Here is a 16,496-nt window from a genome sequence, read left to right as displayed (position 1 = left end):
ACCAAGGCCCCCAGAGGCTCCAGCACTCTAAATATAAACCGTTGCGGGTGCTGATCTCACGGCAGCCTGTTGTTGGTATAATGGCTCACCACTAGTGGGTGCCACAACCCTCTGGTGAGGTGCCAGCCAGAGAAACAAAGGTGTCATCGGGAGAGCTTTCTTATCCACCAAAAGATTAAATTCAACTAAACCAAAATACATGTCCCGCATGTCTAAGGAGCTATAGTGCGTAACTTTTTCATATAAATTAATCTCTGTTCTTATCAAGCCATTTCCAAAGGACTTGACATAAAGTTGATTAAGCCTACCAGTTGCACAAAACTAGCTCTGTATTTCTCAGTATAGAAGCGTTTACAAACTGGTGTCGCCCCCTGACACTGGTGCAGGACCTCTTGAGGCGTCCATGGAAATGTTTCAGTTTTTGATTTTAAGAAAAAACCTGGACGTACACCAGAAGGTATAAAATCCATGTGTGCGATCACCGAAGCCTTACATCATGCGCTGACTTTTGTTATAACTCAGAATTCCTCATGGGGATGAAAGAAGTTTCACACTTTAGCTTTAAAAAGGTTGAAGTATTATCTTTAATAACCTGCTGAACAAAATTCTGCCCAACCAACCAAAGGGCAGATAAAGTCATTACACATATTCACTGTTTCTAATGACAAGACAGTCCATTAAAAGAAGAGCAGCAAAGGAAAGAAATCCAATTAACTCCATTTTCCATGTAATGGTCGAATGAAAAGGCAAATTCAACCGCTTTTTGATCCTGACAGAAACTACCTAAATCAAACGTAAAGTAGGTCACATTTAACAGGAATTATCCTTTGCTCAAGACTGAACCATTGTTCCTCAAATTACTTCCAGAAGAAATGCAGGAACACTTTTTCTTACAAAGTTACGGACGCAAATCTGTGAAGGGATATTCATTGGAAAAAATTAACCCCAGGCAAACAGGTGAAAGCTGGAGAGACATCCTGCACATATCCTGTCTTAGGCACATTATGGATGTAAAATTAGATAAATTACATATATAATTCCCCCAAAGACTAAATGTTAGCCATGTGTGATATTTCCAGAGAAAAGATTGATGTAGAAGAACATATAAATGCATTGCACATAGTTCTACTGGCAGCTGCCAAAAAGCAATAACATCGAATCAGCTCGGGAAGGAACCTCCAATCCCAACAGGTTGCCATCAGTGATTACAGCAAAAAAATTTACTTTCATGTCGAGAATTCAGAGAGTGATATAGTCAATTTAGTAGAAGGCAACCAGAGAACAAGTTACTGTATTTGAGAGGACTGTACATTTGCAAGAAGAGAGGTTCTGGCAGTCAAAGTTTTTAGTTTATAAGATTTATCTTAGTTTTTTGTTGCTCCTGTTCCCTTATTTGTAATCATTCTTTGTTTTTAATATGTTTTTTTTCCCATAATTATGCATCTCAAAGGGGGAAAGTAAATCACAAAGTAATATCGCATCAATTTTGAATGTGCAAATTAAAACACAATATGCATTCTAAGAACAAGCCATTTGAGAATTGCACACTAACGCCAAACAAAATTGTACTTTTCTTGTTATGAATATCATTTACACCAATTTACAGCCTGTTTACGGAAACGGACTGAACACGGAATGCACTAGTCGATAAAATGCGACGAGGCAAATGAAGAATGCAAACCACGCAGAAATCATGCCATCCATGCTAATTGTGTGAGTATTTTAGGGGAATCACTGCAAAATGTTTTGATAATTTTATGTTATAGGAATTATATTAATATCATGATATTGACTGTAACTATAATGCAGCCCTACTGTAGCCTAGAGTGCAGGGATCTGTGTTTATTCACATAATTATCAGTGTACGCAGAGATCCAGTGTTCAAAAAGCTTGATACTTTTTAACTTATATATTTTTTTTTATAAATATTATTTTAGCTTATTGGAATACTTGCACAAACATTGAAATAGGTTGTGTGAAAGCTAGAGGTTAAGGTTAATTTCATGGTATTCCTGTTAACCAACTTATCAAACTATTAAGTTTAAAGTAGATGCCTTTATGTGACATATCTGGGTACTTACAGACTGCCTCTTCTGGGAAGACTCAGCTCTTTCTGTAAATGAAAAGAAAAGAGAATGAAAAGGAGAGTTAATACAAAGTGAAGTACAAATAAAATAAATAATACATCAAATGCATACGTTTTGTGGCATTTTGTCACTGGCTCTCCACATGTGCGTCGCATCACTAACATATAAATACACTTTAATATGACGTGAAATTCCAGCGTTTTGTTGTCTGACCCTCAATAAAATGAAAATAAACTACTTGAATTTGAAGCAGCAAGCCTTTTCATTGGAAACCTCATCAGCATCAGAAAATGATGCCGCAGCAGCAGTCTCTTTGAAGCCTTTTCCAGAAGGTAAGATATATCAAAACAGCCTTGAAACTGTTACATCCCACAACAGAAACTGCACAGTAAGTTTAAAGAAAGGTTTAAAATATGGGTTTAAAATCACATAACGGCTGAACCAAGTGATTGTAAAGGTTGTGAAAGTACACAGCTCTCCCAAACCCATTTCCTGTAATTTCTATACTGTTGACTCTTTAAGAAATAATAAAATGCCCGCAAAAACTTGGGCATGGATGTTTATTATACTTTGGGAACACATAGCTATAAAAATATATATATATATTTTTTAAATATAAAGGTTACTTGATACTACACAAATACACAAATAGTAATACGTTTCACAAAATGTTCTGCGTGTACTGTGAGAAAGAAACCTGATGTATGTTTGTTTATATTATCTGGATTTAAGACAACATAGTTACTTGATATGTAGAAGGTAGAGTTGCAAAGAGGTCAGGTCATAGCCCAGACAAAACACCAACAATGCCCTCATTGATTTCTTGAGGGATTAAGCATTCTCACACAGGCTTGTTGTTACTTAAAGGATAATACCGCCAGCAAACATTTAGCAATATTGCAAAGTCCTTGCAGTTATTTTAACAACTTTGACCAAATATGTTAATGTCTTTAAACATAAACTTATAACCTGAATGCTTTTGGTCTGGCTTTTGTGCGACAATATTTGATTGTTTTTCTATCTCCTATTTCTCATCTCCTATTTCTCTCAAGCATAAATGTCTGTTTTACTATTCATATGTTTTCTGGCGTATTAACTTTTCAGTGAATTGCAATAACCTCTATGACAGGGGCTTTACAAAAAAGTTAGAATTGATTTGATTTTCTACATTTTTTTTTCAGTTCAAAATTGTAAGACAAATTATGATATGATGTAAACAAACATAAGATGGGGAACATGAATTTATCAGTGATTTATACAGGGAAGTCCGAGTAGTACACGTAAAAGATGACGCTGACGTAAACAAACTAATAAACACAACACACACAACATGTTGCAAGTCCTATTTTTTTAATGTTGCCTCTTCTTAAATATTTTCTTTATTTGAGTTTTGCTTGACTGGTGTTAAAAGCACAACTTTATAAATGTTATGCCATTCAACTTGAGCTGTTACCATTTGACGAGTATAATAAAGGTGTATTTTGGCATCCCCTAGTGGTAAATAATCTAGATTGCAACACACTGTTGCTTACCCCTCCCTTTATGAGAATTTAAAGAAGCTACGGTGGCCTTCAAGAACAAAAGCTATTCACTTAAGGTGACATCATCCAACACTGCCTCAAGTCTTTACACAATATCAACTGATGAAGTAAATATGTGTTTAGTTATTTATTCAATAGAACCTCATCTTCGTCTTCCAGCATTTCCAGCGGACACCCACTATATATAAAAACCCTTGCAGCCGTTTGTATGTTATGTGCTCCTGTAGAAACATGGCGGTGCAACATTGAGGCGCACCCTGCTCATATGTAATTGTAAAAGGCTCATTCCAAAGGTATTAAATAAACAACAACTTTAATTTTGTAGCGATTATAAACTAATTAAAACATACTTATGAATATTGTATTACATTTTTAACAAGTCTGTTCTGAAAAACGCCAATTACCTTTACACACTGCACCTTTAAAAACACTCCAAAGAACATATTCCTCTGAGGGCTGAAAATGATGCTACTGCATCTGTTGGTGAGCAGATGCCGCAAGCAAACCAGGGACTAACATGAGCCATAGTTACAGAGGAAAACCCTTTTACAGATCACTAAATAACAGCAGTTTGTTGTACAGAAGCCGGTTGTTTAATCACCTTAACAACATTTTTCCCCTGCTCATTTCAGCAGAGTGGATACAAATGTCAAGCTCTCCACGTCGGTTTATTTAAAATCTCTCCCAACTGAATCTGTCCTTGTGCACCGATAAATATCCAGGTTCTAAATTGGTTTTGTTTTTGTGGACTACAAATCCCACTGATTTAATCATTAGACATCTCATTGTCTCATAAGAACCTGATAAGGGTAAGGTCCTTTTAACAGTGTAGGACATTGTGTGTATTTGATGTGTATTGGCCGCTCCAGTCAGCAGAAAAAAAGTGCTAAGCCCCACTCTCCCTTTGCTATCAATTAGGTCTTTAATGTCTGGCTTCCCTTAGCTGCCGACACAAGACCAAGGGCAGACAGTTTTCCTTGGGAGACACGACCGCAGCGCACACAACACTAATTACCAGCAGGGAATGACTTACAGTTGGCTGATGGCAATATCCACCAATCACAGCACAGCAAATAACAGTGAGGTATATATATATGAAAGGAGGAGTCAGCGATTCTGAAGAACGCTTGTTTTCATCGTGGATTGTGGACATATTCACTGGTTCTGGTTTTTGAAAAAAAATCCTTACAACAAGCATGCTCCAGAATCGCTGACTCCACCTTTAAGTCAGAATACATTTGAAGAAGAGAAACATGATCATTAAAACTAATTTATTGAAAAACACCTTTACTCATGTCAAATGACTTGATGGCTCAGAAAAATATCTCCTTAAAGCGAAGTAAATGTCTTGTAATGAATTGCTTATTTATGCTTTTGGAGTTTGACACTTTTGACAGCTTTCTAAATAAGCGAGGCCTGTGCCGAGAAACAAGTCTATTACTGACAGCAAGCGTATTCAAAGCGCTGTGTGACTTGGATTTAATGAAACAGAATAGTTAAAACTCGAGCTCTCCCTCTGAATAAAGTTCGGATTCCTCTTCATGGTATAAATAATGCATAACCCGATAAAACAGACTTTGAGACACCAAATGAATGCACCTATTACTGCAAAACAACACCACACTTGAAATCAAAGGGGAAATAACAGCACCAGAAACCTTGGTAGACTGTGGTAGCTAAATCAAAATTTCCCCCAAAAAGGAATGACTCTCATAAACAACATTAAGCCCACTACTATAATTGCTACTTGAGCCCATAAAAGTTATCCTCCATTTTTGATACTAATGTAGAGACGCCATCTTTGTCAGCAATCAATGCATTTACATTTTGACATTCACTTTCTATATAGTGGTTTTATTTATAACTGGCAATGTCCGCCATTCCCATGTTGGTTTCAAATTACAATTCCAATCTGAAGGGATTCACAGAAAACCATGGCATATAATCGAGCATTATTGTCCGTTATTTTATCCAATTGATTCTCACTGAATCAATTAAAGCAGTAGGTTAAAGGCCGAGTCAGCGATTCTGGACAATCACTTTTTGTCAAAGTCAAAATCGAACATTCCCTGCTGCTGCTTGTTCACGGTAAAATCATTCAACTAGGGAAACGCTTCTAGCAAAGTAACTGCTCAAGGAGTGTTCACTGCCCCCCGGGATTTTGGGATTGGTTGTGTTAAACCACACTTACAGTAGCCATAGACGTTTCAAAATCAATCAGGTGTGAAACAGCAAGTATTAGAGCTTAAAGAAGGATTTAAGGGAGGGAGGATTTGAAGGTTTTTTGATATCTCTTACTGTGTTTAACCTCGGTAGCAATAGCAGAAATAATGGAAACAGTTTTCTTTTGTCCCTTTATCAGTACGTGGTTTTCACCTCTCTGCTTCATTATGCCTGACAGACATTTCTGTTGAAGCCGGAGCTGCTTGTCAATGTCATGGTCAAACTGTGTTTCTGACTCACACTGCGGGAATAACAGCTCAGAGAAGGCAGGTGAAATTCATTTGGTGAGAAGCTACAATCAGCCATCTTATCTTGTAATGTAAATTTGCAGAGATACACTTTCATTTCACAGTTTTGATTGTTTTTTTCGATAGTTTATTATACAAACTATAATTTAATAACTTTTGTATTCAAAATTTACGGTAAACAACTAACAAAGCTTTGGGTGATGCATTTTTCTTTTTCAATTTATATTACTTCATTTGGTTATTGTTTGTTGAGCATATTCTCAAAGAATGTTAACTGAAATACTCAAAAACCTCGCATTGATATTTTTTTAATTGAATCCCTTAGGGGAGAACGGGGTAAGTAGGCACACTTTTTACTCTAGTGAGAATTGCTCATCACCAAAACATCTGTCAATAGCCATTCCTACATTAAATTGAAGCTTAAGGTGTTGGCTAGAAATGTGTGTCTCTCTTTTTTTCCAACTTATTGCAATGAAGAAGTAATTTACCATCAAAGACACTGACACATTGTGACAACCAACCCCATCAAGGGGTCGGTTGTCACACACTATAAGGGTTGTTTGTCACAATGTTATCTTAATGGGAAAAATCTTAAAAAGAAGGCAAGGAGGCAGAACCAAATTTGAATGTTTAATTGCATTGTCAAGTTGACAAATAGGCCTACATAACGTTCTGTAGCCTTGGCAGCTGGTCTAGTTTGGGATGCACTGGGTTGTTTTGATTTTGTTGCCCTTTTTTCTTTTGCTTTCTAGCTGCCTTTTCCTGCTCTATTCTTTCCTTATCTGGGGTGTCAGTGAGGATACAGCTTGACAATTTATTTCGTTATTGGGTTCCTTTTCTGGCTGCAGCCTTGAGATAACATGTGACAACCAACCCCCCAAAAAATTTGACGACCAACCCCAACTTGAATTTCTTGCTAGCATCAAGGCCAACAACCATCTGACAACTAATTAGCTTGCTAACCACAATCTAAACTATAGTTTACCCTTCACACTTTCTGAGGGTAACAAGTGTTTTGTTATAAACCCATTGTGTAAAAGCCTAGAAGAAAAATACTGAGAAGCAAAATATTTTGAATTTGACATGAAAAACACAAAACATCCTCTCACCTGAAATGCAGCTGTCTTCCTCCAAGGAAGTCTATGTATGTGACCTCTGATCCCAATTCTGGACCTTTTTTATATCAACATTTCAGAGCTAGCACGCTCTGGTGGCGAGATATAACGAATGTGACATCCAACCCATGTGACAAATTACCCCGTTCTCCCCTACTTTATGGTTATAGTTTACAGAAGATGCTTTGAGGTACGAGTTCAGTGTGACAAAATAAAAAAATATAATATATATTTACTTCGATTTAAATAAGTGAAGGAATAGCAACTACTTTGTTTTTCCAGGTCAGCATAAGGGTGAACATAAATATAAGGATTTCTATTCAATTTGGGGACCCTTAATAGGTTAAAAAGCTGTCAAACACAGGCAATACAAACAGATTAATCGGATTAATTTTTCATCTATGAAAGTTGTCCACCAGGAAAACACGCTGGTTAATGAAAATAAACCTTGTCTTGTACGTTTAATAATTAATTTGTTTATCCAATAATCTCCTCAATGCTCGAGGGAGAACAATTCTGACATTATGAACCTGAGATTAATTATTGTTCCACAAGTTAAAAGGTCTTGTGACTTCCGACTTCTAGCAACAACATTCCATCTCCAAGACATCACATCAAAGCTGTGGTATCTCTCTTGTAAAAAAATAAGATAAATAAATTAAAAAAGACCTATGTGTAATGGTTCATTAATAATTCCCCTTGATTTATTTGGGATGTCCCTAGATCTAAAGATCTAAAGTGTACTTTGGTTTTACTCTCGTTTGCTGCTGACTGTCCGGAAAATCCCTATTCATATGGTCTAGTATATGTCATCAGATCAGCACCTTAAGTGACATCAGTGTAAAGAAAGTCCTTCCCAATCCTTTCTAATGCATTTGAATGCTCATTTCTACCACCTCAACAAGAGGATACAGTAAATATGACAGTCATAATCAACCTAAAATGAAGCAGAGATGGTTCCTAAGTTTCATTTACTATGACTAAAGAAATACTGTATGACTTATCATGTACTCTGCTTAGGGTTAGGGTTAGGGTTAGGGTTAGGGTTAGGGTTAGGGTTAGGGTTAGGGTTAGGGTTAGGGTTAGGGTTAGGGTTAGGGCATGTACTCTGCATTTGTTTGTACATGTAGATGCTTGAGATGAATAAAAACTGCTATTGGTCTTTTAGACGGACCATGGGAATAAGAGAAAGGTCTCCTAATTAAAGACGTTACTCAGAATTAAATGTAAGCCTTCATCTTAACCTAAATGCTGCTTCAAAGTCAAAGACATCCAAGTGTATCTGGAGATTAGGAGAGGTCTAGAAGATCAATACAGCCGGTTATCTGCACCCAGCACATGTAGCACAGAAAGTAGTCGCACTGTAGGATACAAAGCCGATTTGAGATGCTTTTAAAGTGCATTCATTGACTTCAAGTAGAGCACAAACAGTCTGGACATTAAAGGTAGATTCACCAATTCTGGAGAAAGCTTTTTGTCAAAAATCACTTTTTATCAAAATCAGTGAACAACTCCTCATGATGATCTTCTACCTGACCGTTACTGAAAAAAAATATTGCATTAATACACATCCTAGGCTCTGTAAACGGGCATGTGAACAAGAAACAAAAAACAAATTCTCCAGAATCGCCGACTCCACCTTTACCCGTCAATGACCTGAATTTTGATCATATAGGAATTGAATGCAAGCAGTAGATGTTTATTGACCGTGACAACTACATCAGAAAACCCAAACCGTACGTCTGAAGTAATATTTTTATATTGATTTCTTTGCCGGCAAGGGGGGATCCACACACACACACACACACACACACACACACACACACACACACACACACACACACACACACACACACACACACACACACACACACACACACACACACACACACACACACACACACACACACACACACACACACACACACACACACACACACACACACACACACACACACACACACACACACACACACACACACACACACGTCTTTGCTGATTAAATCTGTTGGCATCCCCACATTTCTCCTTGTAGCTGGATGTTAAGTGTCATATGTTTAATCCAATGTTGTAAGTAGGAAACAATTTATTTCAAGACTGGCACTGAGCATTATGTATTTTCTAATTTGATCTCTTATTTTTAATATCTTCTTTAGTGCTATGATGATGGAACCTTTAAGTATTAAAATAAATGAATTATAGCTATAGTGAGTAACTTTTTTCATAGAAATGAATGTTGGTTACATTCAAGTCCTCGCATAAGGAGTTGACCCAAGGTTGATTAAGCCTGTCAGCTCCACACAATTCTCTCTGTATTTCTCAGTATGGCAGCGTTAAAAAAATAAAATTAAAAATTAAACAGGAGCTCAGAAAAATCCAAAGAAGCGCTCATGAAAAAGTTATTTTAGTCGGTCTAACTTCTACTTCTACTTACAGATGTTATGTTTTGCCAACAATCACTCGACGTCATTGTAAAAGAGGGTCACCCCTCAAATGATCTTTCGAGGTTAAATAAAGGAAAAAATAAATTAATGAAAAAATTCAAATAAAATCCTATTCATTTCAGACATTTTAATTGGCAACTTAAAAAGGTTCCTTCATCATTAATATGCATCAGGCAAAAGCTACTACAGTTTTAAGTTCTTCACAGGCTCCATCTAACCAGGAGCATATTGGCAAAACTCTGCTCTGGAGTAAATGAGGAATGCTTAACATGCAGGCATGGTACAGGCAACCACAGTCATATCAATTGGTCTTGGATTTTTATATTTTCTTTTGACCATTTAAATTTAAATGCATGTAGCACAGTCATTGATCCTAACACTCTGATGGTAATATACAGGGCTATAACTGAGAACTTTGGAACTGGTAACCAAATTATAATTTTGTCATTCTACTGCATACTCAAGGACAGATTCTTCTGAAAAGACCTCACATCCATCTTAAACCATTGGCTGGATGTTAAATACATAATATCTCAAAAGCTACATTTAAACCTAGTATTCTTGGATAACCCAGAAAGTTCCTTATTCCAATTATCGTAACATTCGCAACAACTGTAATTTTTGTTGGTCTGTTCTGTACTCTCCACATTGATTGCTTTCTAAAAACGCCTATTGCTATTATTTTTTTTCCGTTCTGTGCTACTGTAGGAACATGATGGCATATGTTATAAATATTTAAGGCTCTCCTTGCTAACTGTGCCCATTTAAAGTTGAAAATGACAGACATCATGCCTCAGTTGATGAGGCTCGGTTTTGTCCATATCTGTGTGTTTAATGATTTTTTAAATAAAAACATATATTAATGCTTTGCAATTTATTGCTATTCATCTGATGCATATCATCTTGTCTGATAATTGCCACTGATTCCTGATGAGGTTTTGTCTAATCAAAAAGCCAAATGCATTCTTGTGATTTAACATTATATCAGTAAACTGGCATTCCCCTATTCTTCACTCAATGTTTGATATGGACTGTTGAGATTTGAAAGTAGCAAATGTAACTGCCATACAGTGAGTGATGCACAAACTCAGACGACAGAAGGGACCAACAGCTGGAGGTGACAGACGATCGCAAACTAACTACAGAAGTATTTCACATGTGAACAGAGTGTACTGGAATAAAGAAGAATACTAAAGATTAACAAACGCTATTCAAACTATTAAGAGTATAAATGAATTTGGCAGTAAAAAGTGCGCTATTTTGCAGTAAAGGAACCTGAAAGGACCAAGCCTTCTTACTTAAATCTGCTAGAAGAGCAAATACAGTTTGGAGGTAGGTCCTGGGATCTACACCAGAGGCTGCTGTTGCACACTGTTTAACACAGTATTACCACCAGTTTTGAGTGCAACATTTTATTTTCTGTTAAAATATCCAATGTTTCAATGTCATTAATCAAAAGCAAAATATGCAGAAATGTTCCCTTTATATCTGTTATTTTGCAAATGGATTGGAACTTGCAAGTAGCTCAAACAAGCACCCTAAAACATGAACTATATTTTAGTAACTTATCTAGGCATTGCAGTGAGCGTTTCACAATTAAAATTCCCAGTGATGATGGCGTGTTTTTGTCATTCTGCCTCAGGAAGAACTTAATTTTTTAAAATCTGACCCTCTTTTACAACATGGACTGGAATTGAAAATGCATTCATTCCGAACAAGCAAAGTAAAAACGAAAGTGAAAAACTCATCGTCTTGCACAAGGACACTTCAGCAGAGAGGCTGTTAACCTCTTGTAGCTTAAAAAAATTGCAGCCCTATTCACTGTGTCCCTCCGAGCTCTGCTTTCTTTGGTGCTACAGCAAAATTGTTATTTCCGTCGTGAAAATTGCCCATTTCTTATGGGCATATCCTTTATACCTACTGTTGAAGTTAATATGAACAGAATTCATGTGTCAGTATATCTGCCATACAAACGTGCCCAAAAGCATGAAAGTTGACGGTGCATAACCATCATGTTTTGTCAGACAGGCTGCAACACACTCGCTGCCTCTCAACACTTCATACAAATGTCTCTTTTGGAGGCGCACAATGGCAGCGCTCTCGTCTGTGTCTTGATAGCTTCCTTTTATTGTGAGGCAGTGTTAGATGTCACAAATGCAGCAGTGACAAGCGGCACCTAATTAAGATGAAATACATTTTGCTGTTATATAGGCATCATTAAAATCTATATTAATCCTACAAATGTTCATATACCAAGGAAACATGGAGCTTATGTGCACAACCACAAAATCTTAACTTCAATCATAATCAGTGAAAGATGGAAGAGGTGCTTCTTCGATCTAAAGTCAAATACATTCATACACAGCAGTATCATTACAGATATGATATTTCATATAAAAAAGAAAGCTATTTTACTGATACATTTAACTCCTTAAAGCTATAGTGCATAACTTATCTTATACTCATAACTAACTAATGATGACTGTACATCTAGATTTTTCTTAGCAGTAGAATCAACAACTTTCTTGGGCGCTTCTTTGGATTGTTCAGGGTGCGACAGCAGTTTGTTAACCCTGCCATACTGAGAAATACAGAGAGAGTTTTGTGGAGCTGATAGGCTTAATCAACTTTGTGTCAACTCATTTTATGGTGGCTTGAATTTAACATAAATTCATTTATATGTAAAAATTACACACTATAGTTTTAACACTAATTTGATGTTGTAAATGAGAAATATTACGAGGCATTGGAAACATGGAATCATTCTCTTGGAGGGAATAAGGTAATTACTATTATTTAGAAAGCAATTAGTGCAGAATTCTCTACTCATTCGTATTCATCGCAACTACAAAATAAATGTAAATGAATGAAATGTGTAAGAGACACTTGGGATTCAACATTCACCGGTATCTATTAACACTTGAAGAACATCACATGCATATAACTCAAGTCATTACCATTATTTGTGTTTGCCTGCTCACAAAGCTGACAGTCACTGGCACTGAAGGGAACAACATGTTATAGCTGAGCAATTTATTTAGAAATCTCATTAATGGTTGCGATACTAGGAAACAATCATTCCCCTGGGCTGTGTTGGTTAGTCTGTGGAGATTTTTTAACAAGTCTAAAAATATGTTCTGCACTCTGTCACATTCATTAGGCTTCAACATGAGCTACGACGGTTTCTCTTCGTGTTCTTACTGATCGAAAAATCAAGTCAAGGTTTTGAAAAGAAAAAGAAAATCAGGCTTAACAAATTCATTTTCACGTACAAAATGTTTCCAGCAACACAGATGTGTTACATGGCTGTTAATTGATTTGAATGAAATGGATATTTTTGTGAATGTTTCTCATCATTAGAAATCGGAGTCTGACCCTGTATCCCATTCCAGGGGCCGCAGCCTACGAAGGCTGCATTTCAAGACCGATTGCGTGATAGCGGCGCGCAAAGGCTTGTCCCATTTGGAAGGCTTCTTCATATGCGGCCGAGAAATGCAGCATTCGTTTCACGGTTTTGAAGGGTCCAATCCTTCGCGGCCCAACATATCCCAAGATTCATTGCGTTTTTTTCAGAGATGGCATAAAATAAATAAAAAAATAACAAAACAGCAATGTGTTGCTCCATCTTCTTAACTTTTATCTTCCTTTCTTTTCGTCTGGTAGGCAACTTCTTTTTCTTTTTTCCTCCGTTGACAAGGCTGTTTCCGTTGGCAGCAATCAGGGTTGCTAGGCAGCACAGGAGCGGCGAGTCGTCACGCAAGGTAATGGCTTGTTACGCAAACCGGAAATGCTCGTAAACCGAGACCTGCTTGCTACTGGCCAAGAAATAGTACTTGACCAACAACTAAGACTATTAAGTTTGACTGAAACTAAGTAGTTAAATAACTGAACCATTACATTTTTGCTCCTCCAGCCAATTCTCTACAAGCACATTTATTTGATATCATAATAACAAAATGGAAGCAGCAAGGTAACTAAGATTAATGTAATATTGAAATATATCGAAATATATTTTCCCTCGAGGCCAAAGCACTGAAACCTTGAAAAAGTAATGAATGAACTTGAATGTCCTTGAATACAGTGTAGAATTTACTTGGAAATAGTCCAGTTTGTTACCCTCTCCACTCAACATAAACAGGGTCTGTCTGGGATGATGATGTCATCCCTTCCTGGCCTGAGAATGAATGGGAAATAGTGGCTGTGCTAAAGCAGCTACATTCACTATTTGACTGACAAACTAACTTCCGCGTTTCCTTTTGAATGTGAAAGTAAGAGGCACTATAGCGGCCGGAGCACAGGAGAAGCCCTTGTGTGTTTGGTTTAGCTGATGAGTGTAAAGTCACATAAAGAAAGTCCTGTGTGGTAAAGGGAGGAGGTGGTGTCCGACAAAGAGAAAGAGAGAAAGAGAGAGAGAGAGAGAGAGAGAGAGAGAGAGAGAGAGAGAGAGAGAGAGAGAGAGAGAGAGAGAGAGAGAGAGAGAGAGAGAGAGAGAGAGAGAGAGAGAGAGAGAGAGAGAGAGAGAGAGAGAGAGAGATTAGGGCAACTGTGCACAAAATTAATACTAGGAAGCTTTTGATAAACACAACTCCTAAAAACAAATGTATTTGTTTCTCCAGCGAAATCCATTAGGGCAATTTTAATAAAAACAATTCAAAGAGGATTAATTAAATGTCAGTATTTCAGTTGTATTAGTTTCAGAAAGATTCATAATCTCAAAAGGGACACATTGACACAACATTTGTGTAAATGAAAGTAAAATTTTGGTCTATGAAAACAATAATTGGGCATAAAAGCTATTTTTCTGGTTAAATTTCTCAGCCATACTGCAGCCTAATTAAAAACAAATGACACTATACAACTGATAACAGGGAATTTGTGATTCAGAACACATGCAGTGGTTTTGAGCTGAATATATTAAAATGTTCCTTTTTAAACATGTTTATCAATTACTCTTGTACGTGGGCCAAAACTAGAGCAGGGGAAAATTATAAATCAAGTCCAATTTAAGGCCTCGCTGTAACACCTGCTGCTGCAGAGTTTGACAGCTCGGCTGGAGGGAAATGATAAAGGTCTTGGATTAAAAATGACACACGGGTTGCACATACGAGCAATTTAATATTTCAGCACACTCTGTCCTCCCTTTCCACAGTGCATTGCTATCTTGCACAGAGATGGCAGCAATGATTGAATGATTTTCAAGAACATCATTTGTTAGGACTGTTTAGCTGAACTCAGCTTACATCTCAATTAGGATTTTTGACAGAAAGAGCCCTAAGTGCACTGCCATTATTCTAAAAAATTCAATACAGCACAATAAAAAGCCCCTTCTTACAACATAATCAATCTTGCTCCGTGTGCTAACATTTCTCGTTCAGTTAACACAAATTAATTGTGACAAATGATTTGAGAGGCTGTTTAAAAAGTAACAAATCCACTACAAACTAGTATTTCCAATAAAGCATTGAAGATCAAACTATTTGCAGCCTGTTTTCACTCAACTGTTACTGAATCTCCTAATTATATTCTTTAGTTCATTTGATTAAAAAATGTCTACACAAGATCCACTTAGATGCAGGACACACCATCACATCCAGAGGCATCGCACAGACTCTCTGTGTTAACACATCAAGGTCTCAAAGTGCTAAGTGTATTCTGTTTAAAGCGCAATACAGGAGCTTCACAAACCACACATACATACATACAGTACAAAGTCACCCTGCGGCTCAAAAGACCCTCCCCCCCGCCCCCCCCCCCCCCCCCCCCCCCCCACACACACACACACACACACACACACACACACACACACACACACTAACACAGCTCCAATCGTATGGCGGCATTTGCTTGCCTACCTGTAGCCCTCGTCTCCTCAGAATGCTAGACTCATCCATGGTATAACGGAGCTGCGACTTATTATCATGCCTTCCCTACCGGCGCATAGCACACGCTGCACTGCCACTGCACTGACTCCAGCCTCCCGCTCTCTCCCTCGCTCCCTCCCTCTCTCTCTGTCTCTCTCCCTCTGTCTCTCTCTCCCTCCCTCAGGCTAAATCTGATCTTAGCAGCTGCTTAACACTTCCATCAAGAAGTTATCTGATTGGAGGGGGCAAGTCAGCTGACACACCTCCCCTTGTTCCTCTCCTCTGTATAACTTCAGGAGTGAAGAAGAGAGATGGAGTGAGAGAGAGAGAGAGCGAGAGAGAAAGCGTGTGTGGGTGTGTGTATGTCTTGTGCGCAAGAGTGAAAGAAAGTGTGTGTGTGTGTGTGTGTGTGTGTGTGTGTGTGTGTGTGTGTGTGTGTGTGTGTGTGTGTGTGTGTGTGTGTGTGTGTGTGTGTGTGTGTGTGTGTGTTAGAGAGAGAGTTTTCATAATTACATATAATTGTCCTGATTGATCCCATTTGTTATTATTTGTAATATCTGTAATGCTTTGGCAATACTGTTTACTACAAAAGTCATGCCAATAAAGCTTTTTTGAATTTGAATTGAATTGAGGGAGACAGATATAGAGAGAGATAGAGAGAGAGAAGGAGGGAGAGAGAGACAGAGAGAGAGAGAGAGACACACACACACACACACACACACACACACACACACACACACACACAGGGGAGGAGAATCAGGGAGAAGATTGGCAGTTCTAATTTAGTGTAGCGACGGGGTGGGCTAGTGGGGAGGGAAGGGAAGGGGTTACAAGTGGGAGCCCCAAGACTAATTTTTTCGGAGCTGCATGCCACGCTTTTTGGGCACCATCGGTGACCATGAAAATGAGAGAGGATATCCTTCCCAGAAAGCATTGTTCTGCTCCAAACCTCCACAATGAATCTGGCATCCTGTTTG

General features: G+C 37.8%; 1 protein-coding gene across 1 annotated transcript in view; it reads right to left on the bottom strand.

The window, feature by feature from the left end:
* mast4 (microtubule associated serine/threonine kinase family member 4) overlaps positions 1-16,496 on the bottom strand; it is a 97,633-nt gene that overhangs the window by 44,844 nt on the left and 36,293 nt on the right. The window contains exon 4 of the mRNA XM_080046827.1: positions 2,082-2,113. Within this exon, the coding sequence (XP_079902953.1) occupies positions 2,082-2,113 (32 nt within the window). The remainder of the gene's footprint in view (positions 1-2,081; positions 2,114-16,496) is intronic.

This window comes from Ammodytes marinus (assembly GCF_949987685.1).
Source record: "Ammodytes marinus genome assembly, chromosome: 18".
NCBI lineage: Eukaryota > Metazoa > Chordata > Actinopteri > Uranoscopiformes > Ammodytidae > Ammodytes > Ammodytes marinus.
Note: the sequence above shows the minus strand (reverse complement) of the source record. Positions and strands in the feature narration are given on the sequence as shown.